Below are 21,435 nucleotides of genomic sequence, written 5' to 3'. Positions count from 1 at the left end.
GCCAGTGGGAGGCTCCTGGAGGCACGGGTCAGTCACCCAGGTGGGACTCGACTTGTTGTTCCTAAGGGCCCCTTAAATCTCCTAGAGCTGTTTCCTTATCTCAGCTGTGCTAACCTGGAGTAGCTACTGCCCAGGAAGCAGCTAGAGGTTGTTGACCAAGCGGAGTATGCCTGCCTGGCCCTGGTGGGATTCGGTCCGTGTGTAGTTTCACACGCTGGGGCTGCTACCACGTACTCTGCCAGTCCTGACTCCTTGCCAGATCTGCCGCAGGTGTTCTCACTACACCCTGGTTCAGAGCAATACAGAAATCTCAGAAAGTTCTACACTGAATTTTAAAGTAACATTTTACATTTTTTATTAGAGAACTAGCAGGAATCGGTATGTTGGGTGTAAACCAACTTGAAGTGGGAGGAAGAAATGTGGATAAAAAACAGCACATGACATTTGAAGTATGAAAGTCTAATTAATGCAGCCATCTAGCATGTTTTACAGTCTAAGTTCAAACTTTGAAATAAAGTTCAGGCACTTTATGTGAAAGATGAAATCCATCCTCCTTGCAATATCAGATTGTTGCATTAGCTTTGTACTACTAGCTTGTTGCTTGGCCATTTTTACCAGTCAAAGCCTTTAATCTCAGTACTTCTCTGGTTGTTTGTCCTCAGAAATGCCTTTTGATGGCATTTTAATGGAATTCTGAATGAATTTCTGCAGAGAAACTGGTACTTTTGATATTCTGTTTTATTGCACAGTCCATTATAGTGACTGCAGAGGCGATGTGGCTCCTTCTTTGTGACACTTTCTTCTCTGTTCGTTCCACATCTCATTTGAAGCTAACAGATGTCTGCTATCTCTACTAGCTTTGCTTTGCACAGCAGCTTGGAAATTGTTAGATCTAGACTCCAGGTAAAAATCGTTATGCAAACTGGCTCGGACATCAAAGAGTTACCTAGTTTTAAATATAAGTGAGAAAAGAGACACATATGAAGTCTTTTAAATCTTTAGCTGCTGCCTGTTTTTTCCCAGTGTTATGATCTCATTTTCTTTAGGAAGATGCAGGAGTTTGGGGATGGAACATTAAGAGACATATGGATGTCCTGATTCCATGGGTAGGAGGAGAAGGGAATAATAAATGATAATAATAAAATAAATGTTTAATCTTCATTTGAACATGCCTCTGTCAAGACTTCAGGACTATGGATTGAAAAATGAACACCTTTTACATTTTCTGTTCATACTGCAATTTAAAAATATGTTGAAGGCTTAGTTTGGGCTGATCTGTACTTGAAGTAAAAATAAAACAAACAAAATTGTAAAAGGGAGTTAAGAAAAAAATGATACTGGTGTATTATAAAACAGATTTTATTGTAAAGGAAGTAGAGAAGTTCAGATTTTAGTGAGTCTCCAAAATTACGTCTCACAAAGTCCAAGATTTAGACTTAGATTTAGCTTTGTATTTGCATCATCCAGGTTTTGCAGCGGTAACTGTCCTAGTATCCATGTGCCTTCTATAGAATTCATCTCTTCATCCCTCACCGAGCTGATCTTTTTTCCCCCTCTCATTTCTTCCTTTCCCTCCTTTCTTTCAGTCTCTAGTTTCACACTAGGTAAAGCTGATTCAGACAAAGAAATATTATACTTCATTTTGGACAGTATTTGATACTGTTTAGTCGTGTCATTTCTTGTAATCCTATGTGAAGCATTTTGCATGTGTTGCTAAATGCCTTTCTTCTGAAAACTAAAAACAAGCAAACAAAACCTGTTATCATTTTTTCACCAATATCTTCACTCTTAAGTTTGGCATATTCATATTATCTAAGTCTGCCATCATGGAATGAAAGAGAAATGTCTCTAAGGACTATTTTTGCTGCCAAAGTAAGTTTTGGGGGATTTTTGTTTTTTGTTTTCTTTTCTTTTTAAATGCAGTAGCTATTTCAGTATAAAATCCTAATAGAGACAAGGTACAAATAGTTTTAACATTGATGTGGCTTACTAAAGTCAGCTCTAAACTGCAAGATGAAGAATAGTTGACTGAGTCTAGCAACAGAAAGGAAAATGTTATTTTAAGAAGGTTTAACATTGAGACTTATAATGCCAACATAGGTATCCTGACATGAAAATTAAAAATATCAATAAATGTTTTGCTACTTATTGAGAGATCAGTGTCTAGTGATAATTTTATTGAAAAACAAGTGGTTTCCATCAAAACTTTTCATAAGATCATAATGGTTTTGCTAAAATCTATTTCTGAGAAATTACAGTACAATGTTTCATATTCTTGGGAAATATTCCTTCAGAATATTGTTTTATTTTCTATATAATACAGTAAAAAAAAGAAAATTACGTATTCTATCTAGATATTCTAGAGGCATTTGAAAATTTTCTGTTTTGATCCTTTTGAAATTTTGAAGTGTTCTACAAAACCTGATCTCTGAATCTACATTTTATTGAAAAATAATCTGAGTTAATTTAAGCCATTTCAATGGTAGGCTCAAAAAATTAGATTATGATTTTGAGCATATAATCTATTTTAGGTGATGAGGTTGAACAGACTCACCTGATTTATGTGATACTGATATCTAATATTTCTGAGGAATAACACTAACAAACTCTATGAAGTTTCTCTAATTGTTGCATTGCCTGTTTATATAATATATATTTCAATAATTTAGTCTGAAAACCAGCAAGTAATCAGTACTATAGGTGAATACTATTTGTTGGAAAAATATGCTGTAGAGGGAGACTAGTTTTCAAATGGCAATTGAGTAAGGCTTTGGAATTAGTAACGTGATTAGCATGCACATACACTGCTGCATCTCAGTCCCATGGGCAGTTTGTAATCTCTCACATCTTCCTTATCCTCACCAGGTTCTCATCCTTTAACATGTGGCCATATGGGTAACGAGCATATGATCAAAAGCAAATGCCTTTGTTATATGGTGAACATATGTCAGTGCATTTGAGAAGATCCATGTAATCCCGCAGCAAGATGCATATCCTGTCAGCTGATGGAATATGGTTATAAATATCAGCTTACATGATATGTCACATAAAGTCCTGTGTTTGGGGTGGTACCATGGCATAAAGATTTGGTAGGAGCAGGATGCATCATCAAGCTTAGAGAATACATGCAAGTCTGTGATACAAAGATCTAGCTTCATCAGTCTTTCTTCAAGCCTACCTGAAGGTTGACAGGATTGTAGCTGCTCTAATAATATATAAGTACTGTGTTTTGTTTTCTTGTTTGGGTGTTCATTGTATTCTGCAATGACAGTAATTGCAGTGCTGGAGGGAAATGCAAACAAGGAGGGGAAGACTCATTCGAGATTAGCCACATGTTGGCAGACCCTCCTTGGTTTATCTCACAGGCTGTCTACACAGAATAGTCTACACTGTGATGTAGCCAATTTCAGAAATCAGTTTAGTGAACAGATCTTATGCTTGGGAACCAGGAAGTCAAAGTTTAAAAATGAAGTTAAGGAAAAGAAGGATTCTCAGACACATACTGATATTCAAGGTCTGCTAGGATTTCTATAGAATTGGTATGACTGGGCTGTCATGAGGAATCGTAAAGTCACAGAGAAGACTGTTTTGTTTTTCTAAAGTCCTTTTTCTGTGAACCCATTGTTCCCACTTCTTTAAAAGAAGAGTATTTTTTGATCTCACATTTAAACTCGTCAGAGATTTTAAAAGGGAAGAAATGATAGAAAACAGGCTGACCAGGCGAGTATCCTCAACACACCCATCCACCACAGAGCAGGATCATCTGCACCTACATTTTTCTTTTTAAATATTTACCAGTCTGTTTTCAGTAATTTTCAGGAGGGAGATTCCACACCTGCCCTATATAGCCTGCTCCTTAATAAAATAATTTCAGGATTATTCTTTGTCCTGAACAAAGCATGGGAGAACTCTGAGAAAGAGAAAGTCATAACATCTAATTCTTGATAGGATGTATTCAGGGAGAAAAGAAAGGGGAGGTGGATGTCTAGGCTTGTAAACAAGCCATAACAGTGGCATAATTTGGCATTTAACTTTATGCTATCAAAGATTTATTAACTAATTACTTCACAATTTCCACTCAGTAAATATGGTGAAATATATATATAGTTAAGAGAGCTACATAATAAACTGAAGCTAGTAAAACTTTGATTATATTGTATAGAATATGAGAGTACTGAAAGGTTGTTTTATTAGTTGTGAATGACTTTACTTGCAAATCTTCCACTTATTTCTTAAACCCAGTCTAATTGTTGCTCTATTACTTTTACATATTTCTTATTTAGAACCACAGTTATATTTAATTAATACATGCAGTCTGTGGACCAGAAGATTTTTGCTTTATATGTGCTTCAATTTGCCATTTTTGACTGAAAGAGTTCATTTGTGAATTCAGACATTTTTATGGATTAATAATAGCCATAAATGTTCTAAGATCAGTCTAGAGATTACTTAAAAATGATTTAGGAGCTAAGGAACTATTTTTTTAGACTTTAGTGCTTAGTAATTATGTCAGTCATCATAAATTGGCTGGAAGAATGTTTGAAGAAAAGATGTCTACCCTAAAAATGTTAACTGCCTATTTATGTTTTTTGTTTTGTTTTGCTCTGTTTTTTTTGGGGGGGGGGTTGTTTTTTGGTTTTTTGTGGGGTTTTTTTGTTTGTTTTGGTTTGGTTTGGGTTTTTTTGGTCAGTTTGGTTACCAAGTTCTGTGCTCTGCCATTCACCAAGACTGATATGGTCTGATTTTGTAGTTAGACAGTGCCTGCCTTCTGATGGCTTGTCTGCTTGTTTTGAACCGAAAGTGATTGGAACTGTTTTTAATGAGTTTTTGGGGTGAGGGCAGGGAAGTGGAAGCTGGTCCTCACTGTTAACTTAATGAGGATTCCAGAACAACTTGTTTTTTGTAAGGAGGCAAGCAGCAGTTTGATGTGGGAATGAACAGTGAGTTCTACTTGCTTTCCGTGTGATAGGATTTATGAACAGTGCAAGTGTTCCTGCAATGACTTCTTGAACCTGTGTGCCATGCTTCTGATCTAATACGATGCTACCTCCTTTGTGAGCCATCCGTCCTATCTTCACACAGTTCTTTCATCCCTGCCTTCTTTATGCCCCCAGTCCTACCAAGGGTCTTCCTTTTTTGTTGAATCTCCTGCAGATGGCCACCCATGAAGAGAGTCTTCCTTCTCTGCTGCTTCCTACCATTCACCCGCCCTTAAGAAAAAAATTATCATCTTCAACATCAAAAGACTAAAGCAAGTTTGGTTTTAAGGGCTAGTATGATGTCTTAGTTCTTCCCTTTCAGAACTGCACTGTAACGTTCATAATTCATTACTGGCAAGAAGCAGCAGAAAGCTGTGTTGTCTCGGGAGCTGGCAAGAATCAGAATTGTGATTCCAGGAATCAGTTTGTTGTTTCCCTTTCATTCCTCAGCTGGTCCTTTTTGCTGGTGTAGTTTACTGACCATTTGGAACGGCCTCTACAGCATTCTAGAGAAAACTTCGACTCTTGCCAGCCTCTGTCATCTGCCTGGATGAGGGTCTGCACTGTGTTGCACTTCCAAAATGAGTAGCAAGGAGGGTCTTTTCTCAATACATGTGGTACTAGCAGAAAAAGAATTTCATATATTTTCAAGAAATAGGAAATGTTGCCTTTACATCTGAATGAAGATGAGGGGAAGAAGAATGATTTTTTAAGTAGTGCCACTAGCATTTTAAGCATTTTGCTTAGCATTTAGCATTTTAGCTAGCATTTAGCATTTTAAGGCGTAGAGGGGGATGAACTTAATTGACATCATCTGTTTGTAAACTACCAAGTGCACCACAATTTGGAACACACAAAAAAGAAATTATCTATCTTGTTGATCTTTTGACTTAATAAAAGTTCTTGTAATACAACACAGCATTTTAGAATAAATTCTGCTAACTAAAATTTATGTCACATACTGACAAAGTAATTAAATATGCTACTTAATGATGTTTTGGTAATTCATCCTGATCTTCACAATTGACTCCTGAGAGTAATGGAGAAGAGTTGGTAGTACTCACATGGGTTTGAAACACTCCTTCAGCTTTTCGTAAGTGCTTATTGGTGTTCTGAACAGGGTTCTCAGACATGGACTGATTTACATCTGGTTTTTCTAAAATGAAAGCAGAAGCAATTAATAGTCTTTGGGAGAGAGCAAATGGGTAATTAAAGCACCTTGTGAGCACCACATAAAAGGAGGAGGTTCAGGGTGTTTCTCTTTTCCTTCCACATGTTAAGAAATAGACATACCCACTAGTCATTACCTGTTAAGAATGCTTATCCCTGACATGGCTGATCAAATTCTTGGCAGGAGGAAAAGGGAGCAGTGATCACAGACCCTTCCCACTCCAAAGACATGAGCTGCATTGTGTGCTGATTGTTGTTCTTCTCCCTTTTTCCTCCCATGTAGAACTTTCCTTTTTGTTAGAGATGGAAACCCAAATAAACGGAACGTGCACAATGAGACATCTATGCACTTACTGTGTATGGGACCTCAGATCATGATATCTGAAGGAGCTCTTCACCCTCGCCTGACACGACCCTCAGAAGATGACTGCAGAAGAGCAGACTGTCTGCAAATGATCCTGAAGTGGAAGGGAGCAAAACTGGATGAAGGACAATATGAAAGAGCAGCAATTGATGCTGTTGATAACAAAAAAAATACACCTTTGCACTATGCTGCTGCCTCAGGCATGAAAACCTGTGTAGAGGTAAAAGTTGCTATATAATCACAAGTCTGTACACTACTGTTAGTAAATGATATGTACAGTGTTTCATAAAGCTGTTTCAGGAAAAAGAATTGATGTATATAATTAACTTTTAAATCTGTGTTAACTGTGTTTTTTAATTGTGTTAACTGTTTTTTATTCATTGGAAAAGTGACAAAGATAAGCAGCACAGAAGGTACACTGTTTGAGTAGAGATCAAGGAAAAATTTGATTACATATACATTAACTTTATGTGATAAACTCTTCAGCACAAGCAAGACTCATGCAGGCTTATAAAAAATTGGAAAATAATTGCAAGAAGGTAACATTGGAAAAATAGGTTTAAAGATAGGCATAGACATACCTGTAGGTATAAAAAGATGTGAAATAATTGCCTGAGAGAAAATTAAATCACTTTTTATCCTGCTCTGTAGCTGAGACTGCCTGAACCACTTATCCTTGCTTCAAGAACAGGTCTGGTGTTTTTAATTTACAGTGCCCAACTTTTTTAGAGAATGCCATACATCTGTGCTAACATACTTAAATATAATTACCTTTTTACAAATTAAAAAATATTTTAATGTTTGTGAAAATAGTAGTAATGAATAACTGGGAGTCATAATAACTTTGAAGGTCTCCCCTCAAATTTATTTTTAAACTATACCAAATAATGAGGGCTACTATTTAATTATGCTGATAATTTAATATAAGGAACACCAGAATAGACTTCTAACTTTTTCAGCAGTAGCTAACATTTTCATAAGACTGACTATTACAACATAAGGTTTGGTTTTTGAATGGCAATGACTAGTTAAGAGATCATCATATAAGTGTAAAATTAGATTATTCTTCATGTTTGCATCTCTTCATGTTTATTGACACTACTCTTTAGTCATTAGCGTGTCATCAGCAAACTATATCACCTCATTATTCACCTGCTATTCCAAATAAGTTCTGCATAACTTAAAAAGTCATGTCCCAGCACATGCTGGGCTTCATTGGTGTCCTATGTCTGCAGTAAAAACAGACATTCCCCTGTTTTCCTGCCTTTTAACAAGTTATTTATCTGATCAAAGAACTTTCCATGGTGGCCTACTTTTCTTGAGTGTTTTTACTGAACCATTTGGAAAGCTATACATAGACTATATATGCTCTTTCTTTTCCTTGTGTTTTTGACTCCATGAGAAACATCTAATAAATCTGTGACAAAACTTTCTTCTGTGAAAGCTGTATTTTCCTCATTATTTCATATATGTCCAGGTGTCTGTCAGTAATGCTTATTACTGTATTTTCCATCAGTTTGCTTTGTCCAGCTATCAAACGTGTACTGTTCTATACTTCACAGATTTTCTCTGGAACCATTTTTAGTATTGGAGTAACTTTTACCATCTTCTACTCTTGTACTGTTGCAAATTTAAGCAAGAAGTTTCATATTATAGTAAATAGTGAAGCAGTTTCATATTTGAGTTCCATTAGAACTCATGAATAAATACCGTCTGGTGCTGGGTTTTCATTACTGTTTGTTTGGTTTGTTCTAGAAACTTCTGTAGCAAGGCTTCCATTGGAAACAGACTTTCTGTTGTGTCCTTCATGAAGCACGAGGACCTGTGTGGTACATCCCCAGGGGATCTGCATTCCAACAACTTCTATAATTTTTCTGCCATATTCTCTTTGAGCACTCCTTTTGTACTTTGACCAGATATATTGGCAGATTTACTGTGTGCGATGTTTTAAAATGATTTATTCTGACTTTTTGTGCAGTTGGCATATTGCTCAAATCATTCTTACCCTTGTGTTTTTACATCTACCTTTTCCAGACTTTGTTCTTTACATTTTCTTCATCTGGACACAACTTTGGCTTCTTACTTCCAGTATGTCCTCTGTCCTCTTGTTCAACCTTGACAGACTGTTCTGAAGTTTTGGGATTTTTTTCCTCACTTTTACTTAGTACCACTTTTTAGAATTAGGCAGTGGATCTTTGAGATTTTTTCCACTTCTGCAAGAACATTGAATCTAAGTACATTTTGGCCATTATTATTGAGTGGTTCTTTGATAGTAACATTTTAAATCAGGTCTTGCACGCTGTTCTGGACATCATCAGAGGTTGCTTCTCTCCTGGGTTTCCTAACTAGTTTGTCTACAACTCAGTCATTTATGGTGTCTGAAAATTTAATCTATGCATTGTGTTCTAGCATAGCATTTTCTCAATATACTTGGGAGAGGCAGTGACTGAAGTGTCCCTTTATTTTTGTGGTTACTGCCCCTGCAGCCTTTCTGCGCTTCAGTAGCATGTCACGGTTATTGTTACAGTCTTGATCAGATAGTCAGTGACACTATTCTTTTTCTGTTTAAGTCCGGATTGTATTCCATTGGGATTCTCTGGTATTTGTTGATAGAGTTAGCATTTTATCTATAAGCTGCTTTTTTTCTTTTAAGTATAGCACCACCCTTCCACTATTTTGAACTTCTCTGTCATTCTTTTATAATTTGTCCCTTGGTATTACTCTGTCACACCGATTGTTTGTATTCTATCATGTTTCCAGATATTATCTCAAAATTCTCATTTAAAATTGGGCATTTCAGTTCCCAGGCCTGAGCTGTGCACCGCCTTACGCAGTATGCACTTCTTCACCTGCTGAATTTTCATGAGTCTTCTCTTTAAAAGCTCAGCTACAGTCATCTTTATTTCTGATAGCCAACACTTTTTTGTTCTGTTAATGTAAAGATCATCTTTCCTATGTAGTTTTCCAAGGTAAACCCTGCTTCCCTATACCATTTGCCCTTCCCTATTCCATTTTCTCTGCTGTAACTTAAGCCTCTGGCCATCTGGTCCTTTGCGTAAGTACTGAGAAGAGTTAAGAGGATGCAGCCATTAGATTCCAATATTTAACCTTCCCTATAGCAGCCTAAATCTTGCCTCTGTGACTTCTCTCTTCTTTGCCCTGTGTTGTTAGTGCTCTGCAAGCAGTTTTTCTTCAGCACTTCCCTAGAGATTATTTACACGCTTACTGTGTTCCACAGGGGATACAAGTCACCATGCGGTCTTCCCTGACTAGATTATACCCAAGCCCTGCTAATGATGGACATAACTGAATTATACACAGATATTGTCTGGCTCTTCCTGTCAAACAGAATGAATCTTTCCTTATTTGTATGTTTATGTGATTGATTTAGTGCCTCTTTTGATATGATTGATTTATGTACAAATACCTAATTGTCTTCGGGGTCCACATTAATAATGCTCTTCGGTTGATCGTCAACTTTCAGTTCTTTTTAGATCTGATAAATAGATAAAATTACTCATTGCAAGGGACCATGTACTTTTCTCTCATTCTCTGTTCTAATCCCAACTGTTTGATCCAGCAGCCTGGAAGATTCTAGCTGCAGGGATTTTCAATCTTAGTAGTTCTATAGAGCCTTCCACAAGATCCATTTGCTTTTAAGTGTTATTGTACATTAGAAGTCAAATATGCACGTCCTATCAGAAAAAGGGGAGAGTATTTAGCACTTAGGACCTCTTTGAGCCAAAGTTGGTGAAAACTGCTCACATGAACTGATCTGACATGAGAATGGTCGCTTCCAGGAGAGGAGTGGCAAACAGAAGAGATGTAGTAATCAGTTTTCAGTATGTTTCAATTTCTGGTATTTATAAACCTGATAACTCGCATTTGTGAAATATTATGCCTATTACACTGACGTGTAAACTGCCTAAGGTTGGATCCATATTGATACATACTGCAAAAAGAAAGAACAATTGCATTCTCTACAGAAACTCTTATTCCTCAGTTTTCTGACAGTCTTATCTGCACTCTATTTCTACATTTGAGATCCTCAGATAACTTGGACTGTAGATTTACATGAGATTTGATCAAGGATTTGAGCAAGGATTTTTCTGCCTCAGTCAATCTGCCTTTACACCCCCAAATTGGGCTGTGTGGTGGTGTTAGAGTTAGGCACTGTTATTCAAAACATTAAACTTTTGAGAGCATGAAGCATATATGGTCACATAGTAAGATCCACATAGACTATAACATCTGAAAGAATCACAGTCACTGTGGAGAAAATCATGGTTCTGGAGCTGGGCTAAAGCTTTTAACTGCCAACTGTGAAATCAATTAGTTTTAAACTCATCTTGAAAGTTCTTGGTTTGTCTTTCTCCACAGATGGTCCTTCTGTTTCTCAGTGTCTATGATATGATTGATTAGATGAATTAGTAGACTGTTAATTCCCTATTTGATTATATAAACTAGGTTTATATTTCTTTTAGTGTTTTATAGTATTATTTTATATTTAATATTATCTCTGCTCTACTTAGCTTTGAGTATAGATTTTCTGTGGTATCATTGGAATTTGTACTATTAAATTGACTAAACAGTTTATGACACTAATTTTCTTGCGGTTTGTCTTTGAAGAAGAATTTAGAGCCTCTTCCACTTAGGTTGTCATTAGGCCGAGTTTTGACCCAGTTACATAGTCTTAACTAGTCATGCCTTCTACTTTAGAAACATAGGGCACACTCCAAGTTCAAACTTTGTTATGTGCCCTTCCATAGGATAGAGGACATTGCTGCCCTGGATCCTAAGATCCTAAGACTAATATCTGAGCTACCTTAAGTCCTCCAGTGTAGTCTGTAGACCCTTTAACTCCTTCAGGAACAATACATTAGGAAAAGTGGGACTCAGAGCTTAGGGAAGGAATTTAACAATGATCTCCCTGTTTTTTCTTTTTTTATTTTATTTAAATTATTAATGGGATTATTCAAATTATTAATCTTTTAATGACTTAGAAGTCACCAGCCTTTTTAACAGTGGCACCAAAGAAATAATGGCATCATTATTAACAGCATGTCAATCTGCACATTCCTTGTCTTGCAAATTAGATTTTTAACTATGTAAGTCTATAGAGTTTTCTTTCAAGCATATTTGTTGATTTTGCTCCCTCAGAATGTGTCTTAGTTGCCTCAGTTAAATTTCTGTTAGAGTTTAAAATGTACAGACATAGTGTGAAAATCAAGGTACCTTAACAAAGTTTTTTCAATATTAAAAAGTGTAAATAGAATAACAAGATAACTGTGGGCTGGATAGCTTGATAATTATCCTTGTATTATCTGCATTTCTGCCTGATAATCTGGTATGAAGAGAAGATGTGTTGTCATACTTAATGACACAAATATCTTCTTAACTAAATCTTGATAAATAAACTTTATACTTATTTGGGAACTTTTTGTTTTTACATTTCTTTTTATTTTGGAGAACACGGGAAAAGTTTCACAAGAATATACAAGAATGATTCCAGGTGTGTAAAATACACTCTATAGTGACAGATTAAGGAAATTATAACCTGTTGAAAAGAAAAGTTAATGGTGACTTGATTTTGATCTGAAAGAGTCTATGGGAGAACAGATTTTTATTGTGGAAATTTTATTATTTTTTAGAAATATAAAAATTAGAAGCCGAGTTTTGAAATATTCTGGCTAAAAATAATGGATAGTGTTGTTGTAGTCATCATGGTCTGAAAGCAAGGTAATGTTTATAGATTTTAGTTTTATTTAGAAACAAGATAAATGGTTTTACTAGTGAACAATTGGCCCAGGTGCTCCACATTAGAAATTTAGCATGTGTTATTAAAATGTCATAATAAATCAGTAAAATTGTCCACTGTTGGCCGTTAAATCTATCGCGTTTATTGTCTTTGTTATATCAGATCATTTTATAGCAGGAGACAGGCTTAGAAAGATGAGAGCAGCGCAACTATTGTTTCTTAGCTAGAAACTCCATTTCTGGGTGGCTGCTGGCAAGAGACAAGGCTGGTGCAATGGCATGTCTAGACTGTATTTTGTATCAAACATTCAAAAGCTTAGGCTGTCCCCAGTGTGTGCGCTTATGGTAACATTTACATATCGGTAGAAAAAAAATCGCTGGATTTGCAATAGGTTGCTCTAGCATTTTATAGCATTATTTCATTTCACTTCTGTCATGTCCTCAAAAATAGTCCTAAATAACTAGAGTTACCAGCAGCATTATACGCTACTATCTGTGAATGATTCCCCATCTTCCCTCCTAACCAAGGATTCTCCCATCTTTTGTTACCGGCAGTTTTTCAGGCATGTGATCATATTCTATATATAAAGAATATTTAAAGGTGGTTTGAAGGTTATTTTAGCCCCATCGTGCCTGGTCCTTAATGACCTCAGGCCCCTCATTACTGCTGGAGTACTGATCATCCCAGCAGAACCGAACTTTAGTGTTTAAACCTTAACTGAGACATATTGTTCAGAGTTGCCTTGAAAAGCATTGCTGAGCTTTTGTGCCTCCATGGAATTAAATAATAGGTATAATTATGTAGGAAAGCAAGCCATAATTTGTTTAACAACAATGGAAATTCTTTGTTTCCCAAAGACCATCACTATTGTTTTTGTCTCTTCTTTCTCTTTACTTTGTTCATACTATTTTTTTTTCTTGTCTTCTTAACTGACACTTGTGTTTCCTCAGTGTATTTTTAGAGTTGGTAATTAATAGCTATTTACTTTGACTTTTTGCTTTCAGCTTCTAGTAAAACATGGTGGAGATTTGTTTGCAGAAAATGAAAATAAAGATACTCCATGCGACTGCGCAGAGAAACAACACCATAAAGAGTTGGCTCTTAACCTGGAATCTCGGATGGTATTCTCACGTGATCCTGAAGCTGAAAGCATTGAAGCTGAATATGCTGCGTTAGACAAAAAAGAGGTCAGAGGATACTTCAAGTTTTGTCTATTTTATACATACATATGTAGCAGTTATATTGTGACACAATTCTGCAAAGTATTAAAGCAGGTAGTGTGTTTCAGTTATATTTGTAAAGCTGTTGATTTTAACGGACCTCTTTACATCTTTAAAGTTAAGCTCAGAGGAAACAACAACTCCACTGCCAAAACTAAAGAGCAGTTTGTATACAGACACTCCCGCTTCTTCAGTGTGTTATGTGGACTGTCTTGAGAGTGTTGTATGCTGTCAGCTGGAGGAAAAACAGTGGGGCCAGTAAGTGGGGAAACAGGCTCTCCAAAATAAACGTTTTTTACAGTTTCTTAAGTTGTTTTTCTATGTAAAAATGAGAACAGGAAAAATTCTGGAAAGGAGAAAATCAGTAGGAGAGAACAGGGAAAGAAACTTATCATGTCTCTTCCTACTAGACTGAGCTCATGAATGTCACTGAAAAATAGCTGAGGGAATAGTGCAGGGTTTCAAAACAGTGCGATGGCTTTCTTGTTTTGTAACATGATGCCTGGAGCTACTGCATACCAGAACTTGTATGAAGGACAGAGAATAACAGGGGATGTTATTCTGAAGTCGGTTTTGAAAGCAATATGAAATTCACTGACACAGATTTGCTTGAAATCTGGTGTGCCTTACAGAAGACTGTGACTTAAATTTTTGGTGTAATTAAGGATAATTTGACCAAAAAGTTCTAACCAAAAGCTGCCTCCCCCATCCGTTATGAGTTTTTAATTAACTGAGAGTCTAAATAAGAATACGTAGATAAATTATATGACTCATTAAAATTTTTAAGTAATTATGTGTAAAATAAAGGGCATATAGACTTCTATATGGCTATTCCCTTCAAAAGGAGAATGGCCTTACATTTTACTAGTTCAGTCCTCTTACAGTCTGGTGACACTTAAAAGAAAATTAATTCAGGTTTAGGTAGGAGCAGGTTTAGAGCACATCAATTGTTTACCTGAAAAATGCTACACGTTAATTTTTATTTGAAAGTAAGAGCATCATTGTACTGTTCAATTAATTTTCTGGGTAATTTTCTTCAATAAACTTCAATATAAACAAGCTTAATTAGATTGTTTACTCTTAGAAGAGAGGTGTTCAAAGGGGGTTTAGTACACTTTAGTTGTGCATTCAAGTTGTAATTGACTCATTTTAGTTCCTCCAAATGTTGTCATGTAGAAATACCCAAAATGTTCTGAGACTATAGTCTGAAATTATATTTTCTTTGTTGGCAAAACCACTCAAAAAGAGTAGTGCCATTACCTCCCACTGCTGTAGTGTATTGCTACTCCTTTGCTTGTACATTTAAAACTATTTGCGTGGTTATGCTGTAAACCATATCATTGAAATGATTCAGCTTAAAAGAAGGAAAAAGTCTTTGAGAGTGGCAGTACGTAATTGTTTTGTTTAATCTGAATCATTTTTATGGTTATATTAATGCCACAGCTTTGCTAGCATGCGCACCTGCACAGCTACGAGAACAGTAAACTTTCAGGTTGGGTGGGGCAAGTCAGGAGCCACTTGAACGGGTTTTTAGCAAGAGAAACTTGGAGCCCAGTGAACTTCGGCTATCTCCTTAATGGGGCTGAGAAGTGCTCAGATAGCCTTCCCAGAGCACTTATCCCTCACCTAAAATTGCCCCTCAGGTATGGTCCTCTACTTTTTTTTCTCAATTTCGTTACAAACAAAAAAATAAAGGAAGTGAATATGCAAAATGCTTGTTTAACATAGTGTTTACATTGTAGATATTCAGTGACGCCCTTTAATATCCTTCCAAGACATGAGAATTTAATTCATAAAAAACAAAACTTTGAAACACCAAGAAATGCATTTTCAAAGTTATCTCCTCTCTTGAAGGTTGGAGGAAAAAAATAAAATGTTTGAAAACCATGAATAGGATTCCCTTCCCAGGCTAAACAGCCAAATAGTATTAACTCCAGGCAGGGTTCATGGTGTGCACAGTAGTATTCGGAATTACAGTCCCTAATACCTCCCCTTCCAGACCCGCCATGTGTACAGCAGAAAATTACCACTGTTTCTCATACAGTCCAGAAGATTTTTGTAGTGGTCTGTGCAGTGTCATTGAATTAAGTGTGTTTATTCAGGTTAATAACAAAGCTTTGTTTCTGATGTTGAAAGCCAATTTCTGCTGTTCTTCATGTTGAAATATTACCAAGGAATTATGTGAGTGCTTATATTTAGAATTGAAACACTTGCAGTAGTGGAAAAAACTTGCACATACCTTTCTTTATGAATACAGAGGCTTTCAAGCCTTTGAAAAATACAGAACGCTGAGTAGGCCCGCACTGCAAGTTTGAGAGCCTGATGGCAAGGAGCCGTCTTCTAACAGTTCAGTTTATTTCTTCCATTAGGGTTTCTTAATAAAATCTATTTCTTTCGTAATATAGATACTCTAACATTTTAAAACCTCATTTTGCTAAGGCACCACCTGAAGGATATATTTTTAAGAGACATTTCTATTTTACTTAACTTACCTCAAGCACTTTTAATTGTCAAATTGGAGAGAGCAGTGAAAGGCATGTAGCAAACAGGCCCTGATAGGTTAGAAACCCAAATGTGATCCTTTTAAGTGTGTTTCCACAAAACGCAACATAGAAGGCAAGCAATATACCACGTGCACATAATCCGTATTTCCCTATATAAAATAGAAGGGACAAACATGCTCTGAGTAGAGTAAAAAGTGTGACTCTCTTATCACAGAGCAGATAGTTGTAGCAAAACAAGGTCCATCTAAAATGATGTGTGGGCAGGGGGAAGGGTATTTGACAACAAGCCAGGAGAATATGTCAGATGACTTCCTTTGTCTTGATTCTTTTCTCTCATTTCACAAATGAACAGTCACCAAAAAATACTGAGTCAGCTAACTCTATTACATAAAAATTTATGGTTGTGTTTATCTTTGAAATCTCATTGATGTTACACTAAATAATATAACTGTAAATGCATGCTTTTTCAAACTACTTTTATAGATTTTGGTTGTTCTACTAGCACAGTTCTCTAGTTTACTGTTTATTCTAACATAGAAGCATATTTGTCTTTGTGATGTTTTCCTGGAAGATAACAGGCACCTTCATTTCCATCACATCATGCAATGTTTCAAGTGTATGTAAGAAACACCTGGGAATGAGCAGTAATTCAGAGCAGACCATACAGAACAGTTTCAGTTCTCAGTCAAACTCAGAGAAATACACTGTACAATAGCAAAGCGTATAATTTCATGGTTTATTTTACATATGTGCCACTGAAGCTTGTAGAAATACACTTATTAATGGATATATCACAAATTTATTGAGCATATAGATTTTGGAATGGTTTTGTTCAGTTCCAAAATTAATGTCATGTGTACTGCAAGTATGATGAGTACAGAGTTATCTAAATGATAAGAATGCACTTGGTCTCTACAGATAGAGAATTGTTTATTAAGTGGAAGGAGTAAAGATGACTATAGCTAGCTAGTATATAAGCACACATATACTATACATAGATAAGGTGTATGTACTTATACATGAATGAGTTAAATGGAGCAGAGAGAATTTTTAAACATGTAACTCCATTAAATATATAACTCCGTCCAAAAGGAGAATATTTACATGAAGTATATATGTCACCATTTAATTATATAGTTGCCACTGTAGTAAGGAGTTGTGTTGCCCTTGTTTACTTTAGTGATGCTTTAAAAGTAAAAATAATACTTTGAAATAAACTGTTAAAATAATATTCTGTTTACATATTAAGAGTTTCATGAGAAAAACAATAATATAATTTATGATATCTAAGTATTAGTGGTAAAAATTTTGAGAGGAAAGTATTTTAAAAAAAGGCTTATTGAGAATATAAAAGTGGTGAAATCTGTAGTGAAAAGTTCACCAGTGGTTGAAGTAGTAGCTGAAACGGTACATTCCAAAATCATTATATTGTTCAGTGATGTTAATGTCAAACAAAACGTTTTTCATAGCACATACCAGAAAAGACCTCTTCTATAAACAAGTGCTGAAGGACATCTCTGAGCATCATGAGCTAGAATCAAGATCATTTACAGTACATGTCAGTACAGAGACAAGTCATAAATGTCGAAAGTTGTTTAAAAAATCTGTGTGTTATTATCTAGAGAATATATGTCCTTTTAACTGAAGACTATGTCTTTACAAGATTCAATAAGACTACATCGTGTAGACATGAACATTTTTAAAAGATTCTCATTGTAAAGCCTTCGCTTTGGAATTTCCAGATCAAGCTACTTAATTGTGCCAGCCAAAATTTCCTTTCCTTTAGCCTCTTTTGTGGGCTCATTTATTGTTTTATGAACAAAGGGTCTAAAGTTTCAAACACATTCTTAAGAAATATTTCCCTCATTGCTTAAAAAGATAAAATTATTATTTTTTAAAAACCACAGGATCCAAAAGTCCCTGCTGGGTTGTACAGAATGCTCCAGCTGGGATAATATAATAGTCTGTTACTCAAGTGAGATAATTGCCAGTGTTTGACCTAGAACCAATCAGTTAAATATAATTTTGAGCATATCTGCAGTTCAGGATAAAATACTAGGTCCTAAAATATGCATTTATGTTGCAGGTTTAATAGAAAAGAATTGTCTTTTTATCTTGTATGTGTCTTCAGAAAGTGAGGACTGTTGTGCTGACAAAGCTACATGTTTTGCAATTACAATTCAGAATGCAGTTCAGATTCAGTCAAGAAGATTTACTTATTGCTCCAATTTTTGCGGCATATTCATGGCATTAGAACCATTCAGGCACCCAGCTGTTTGTATCCCTGTCTCTCTGACACGCTTTTATAAACGATCTCTTTTGTAAGAAATTAAATAGGTCAGTCCAATTCCATCATGCCATGAAGCAAGCAGCCCAGATTTACTTCAGCGCAAACCATTAATGTTCAGATTGTCCTTTACTTTACCGTCATGATCAGCAGCGGAAGCACATACAGAAACTCCCTGAACTTGGGCAGTCCGGAGAAGGTCAGGACATTCGCAGCCCCTTCCTCTCCTGCTCTTCCTACTTTCCCCCAAACGACAAGACACAACCCAGAGCTGTGGCACCGTCACTCTTGCCAGTCGCAGTGACTCGAGCGTCTGTATGTTCTTGTTTGTGTCACTGGCTAGCGAAGAGAAAGGGTCATTGCGGGAGTCAGTTATGCTTCTTAGATGTATTTTATACAGTTTACTCTGATACCCAGAAGGTAGGAAGAATGGTACATTTTTGAAGTACGTGTCTCTAAAGAAGACAATCATTCAGAAGCTGAATGTATCCATTTCTCCCCCTTTCGCTCTTATGCCTTCTGCTTGCTATCCTCAAGGGGGTACATGCACAGTAGAGGCTTGACTTAGATTGTAGACCTCCAAGGACAGAACCAGTCTTTGCTGTGTGTCTCTGTGTCTGTGTGTACAGTGCCCAACACTAGAAGGTCCTGGACTGTGCTCTACATAAACCCAAAATACAAATAGTAATAATAATGACACCTGCTCTGAACTGTGGTTATCTAGTATCACTGCTGCTCTGTGTCCTTTCTTTTCCAAGTTAGAGAAGACTATTGCCATTTGGTGGCCAAGTTCCTAATTACACCTGAGCGCATTTCATTGTTACCTTATGTCAAGGGTATTAAATCTTTTTTTTGCTATCCTTTATTTAAATAGAACTAATGCATGTAAGAAGAGGTTCTTCTCGTATACCCTTTCATATCCATTCTCTCTGCATATCCTCCCACTTCTTTTTCTCTTTCTACCTTTTGGACAATTTCCCTGTGCAACAGTATAAAATATATTATCTGTTGCCATGTTCTTCCTTTGTTATTTTTAAAAGTAAATCTGCAAAACATATGTATGCATCTCCAAAATCTTGGTCGGAGCTAATTCAGAATCCTAAAATTGCTGCCTTGTTTGCCTTTCTAATTTGACCTTTTTTTAGCGTTATAATAAGGGAATGGAACTGCAGACCAGAGGAAGCCAGCAATTAACTGTGATGGCGCGGGGCTGTCGGAGCATGGCTGCTGTTTCTCAAAGAGAGTTTTGACTTCTTCATGTACAATGAATCCCCAACCTCTAACTGCATGCCTGGCCTGTCCTATTCATTGCTGCCTTTTCTACTTCTGTGAAGGCACATATTGCCTGAAAAGACCTGTATCTGATTCTGTTCACAAAACACATATCCCTTCTTACCATCCAATGTCTCGAGGTATCCTCCTCCCGATCGATTCAAGGTTAAGGGGTCTCAAGTCGTATAAAATAAGCGTCAGGAAGTCTGTGTGCAATGTATGTTAACTTGTCCCTTCTCCCTGTCTTCCCCAAAATCCAAACAGTACCTCAGTTCAAATACAGAGTTGTACCTTCTCTTACCCATGTCTCAATATTTGAGTTTTAATCACTTCAAGATTCAACTGGATTCTGTGAAAATCTAGCTTTTTTTTTTTTTTTTTTTTGGAGAGTCAATGTTATTAGGACAGTTACTCATTTGAACATGGCCTCCAGTTATAATGGAAAACATTAGAAATACTGTCTTTTGGATTTTGAAATGTGCAAAGATTATATATTACAAATAGTGCTAAATGACAAAGTTTCCATATAATTTTGCATGGTCATTGGTCTGCACAATATTTTAATTTTATCTCATCTTACATCACAAGGACAGTTCTATTCTACAGTTGAGATAATTGTCAGTAACAGTGCTTTGAATGTTTTCATTTTAATGTGGAAGTAGAGATTCACTGGAAAGTGCTGCTAGACATAAAATGTCTTTTTTCTTCTTCTCAAAGCCATATGAGGGGCTAAGACTTCAGGATCTGCGAAGGCTTAAGGATATGCTGATAGTGGAGTCTGCCGACATGCTTCAAGCCCCACTGTTCACTGCAGAAGCTCTGCTTCGGGCACATGGTAATCAAAAACTTTAAAGACTAAAGAAATTGTTTTCAGCAAAATAAAAATTGCATTTATGAGAGCATTTTCTTTTTATTGGCAAGTAAAAGAGCAGTAACAGCTGATCAAATACCAGGAAATAGTTCTTACAGTAATTCAGAAAGAAGTACATCTGTAGTATGTCAAAAGCATTGATGCAGACAGGACATCAATGGGAAAATGATTCAGACAAGGAATTATAATGGAAGAAGTTTTAACCTAAAGCAGTGTGGAGAAACAGCTTTCTTATTTTAGCGATGAGACATAGAAGTAGAACTTCTATGGTTTAATCTTTGTCAAGTAAGTCAAAGAAATTCATTGTACCTATTTTTGTCAGACTATTGGTTGTCTGCCACTAAATACCTGTGTATTTAGTTTTTTGCTGCAATAAAACCAGTCTGACTATTACAATAAATAGCTGGAATTTGCCTTAGGGTTTAAAGTATAAGGGATTATATCCTTTAAGGATTTTTATAGTCACTGTTTTAATATTAGGTATACTTTTCCCTGTCTATATCTTTAACAAGTTAAATTTCACTGAAAACAGTTTGTGCTCTCATCCTGTAATTTGAAGCGACAGTGTCAGGATGGGTGTATACTGACTTCAGTGGGTTTCCCCCAGACAAAGGTATTTTACTGAAACTCGGTGGAAGCTTTAGGCTTTGATTCACTGAATCAACATCTGCATTGTCGCCGCATGCCAAAGGGACTGCTCAGGCAGTTAATGGTTTGCTTGCTCTTCACCATATTACTGGATTAAGCATCACTTAATGTTTACTCCATTATTTTTGTGGGCTCCTTGCATACAAAAGAGAGAGAGGAAATATGAAATAGAAAAACATGATTTTAAACCCACCATATTCGGCAGACTTTTTCATGAGTTGGTATGGTACCTGAAACTAATGTCTCTTTTTAATTATTTTGACTAATTTGTACTCTCGTTCCTTTTAACATTGAATTAGGCTGACATGAACTTGTGCCAGTGAGTTTAAGTGCCAGTCTGATCATATTTAAGTCACATTCTT

At 36.2% G+C, this 21,435-nt stretch overlaps 1 protein-coding gene across 5 annotated transcripts in view; it reads left to right on the top strand.

Annotated features, from left to right (window-relative positions):
* ANKIB1 (ankyrin repeat and IBR domain containing 1) overlaps positions 1-21,435 on the top strand; it is a 113,289-nt gene that overhangs the window by 55,738 nt on the left and 36,116 nt on the right. For all 5 annotated transcript variants that reach the window (XM_067291706.1, XM_067291707.1, XM_067291704.1 and 2 more), the window contains exons 3-5: positions 6,433-6,733; positions 13,276-13,458; positions 20,272-20,389. In XM_067291706.1, the coding sequence (XP_067147807.1) occupies positions 6,433-6,733; positions 13,276-13,458; positions 20,272-20,389 (602 nt within the window). The remainder of the gene's footprint in view (positions 1-6,432; positions 6,734-13,275; positions 13,459-20,271; positions 20,390-21,435) is intronic.

This window comes from Apteryx mantelli, chromosome 2 (assembly GCF_036417845.1).
Source record: "Apteryx mantelli isolate bAptMan1 chromosome 2, bAptMan1.hap1, whole genome shotgun sequence".
Classification (NCBI taxonomy): Eukaryota; Metazoa; Chordata; class Aves; order Apterygiformes; family Apterygidae; genus Apteryx; species Apteryx mantelli.
This window is presented reverse-complemented; position numbering and strand designations above follow the sequence as displayed.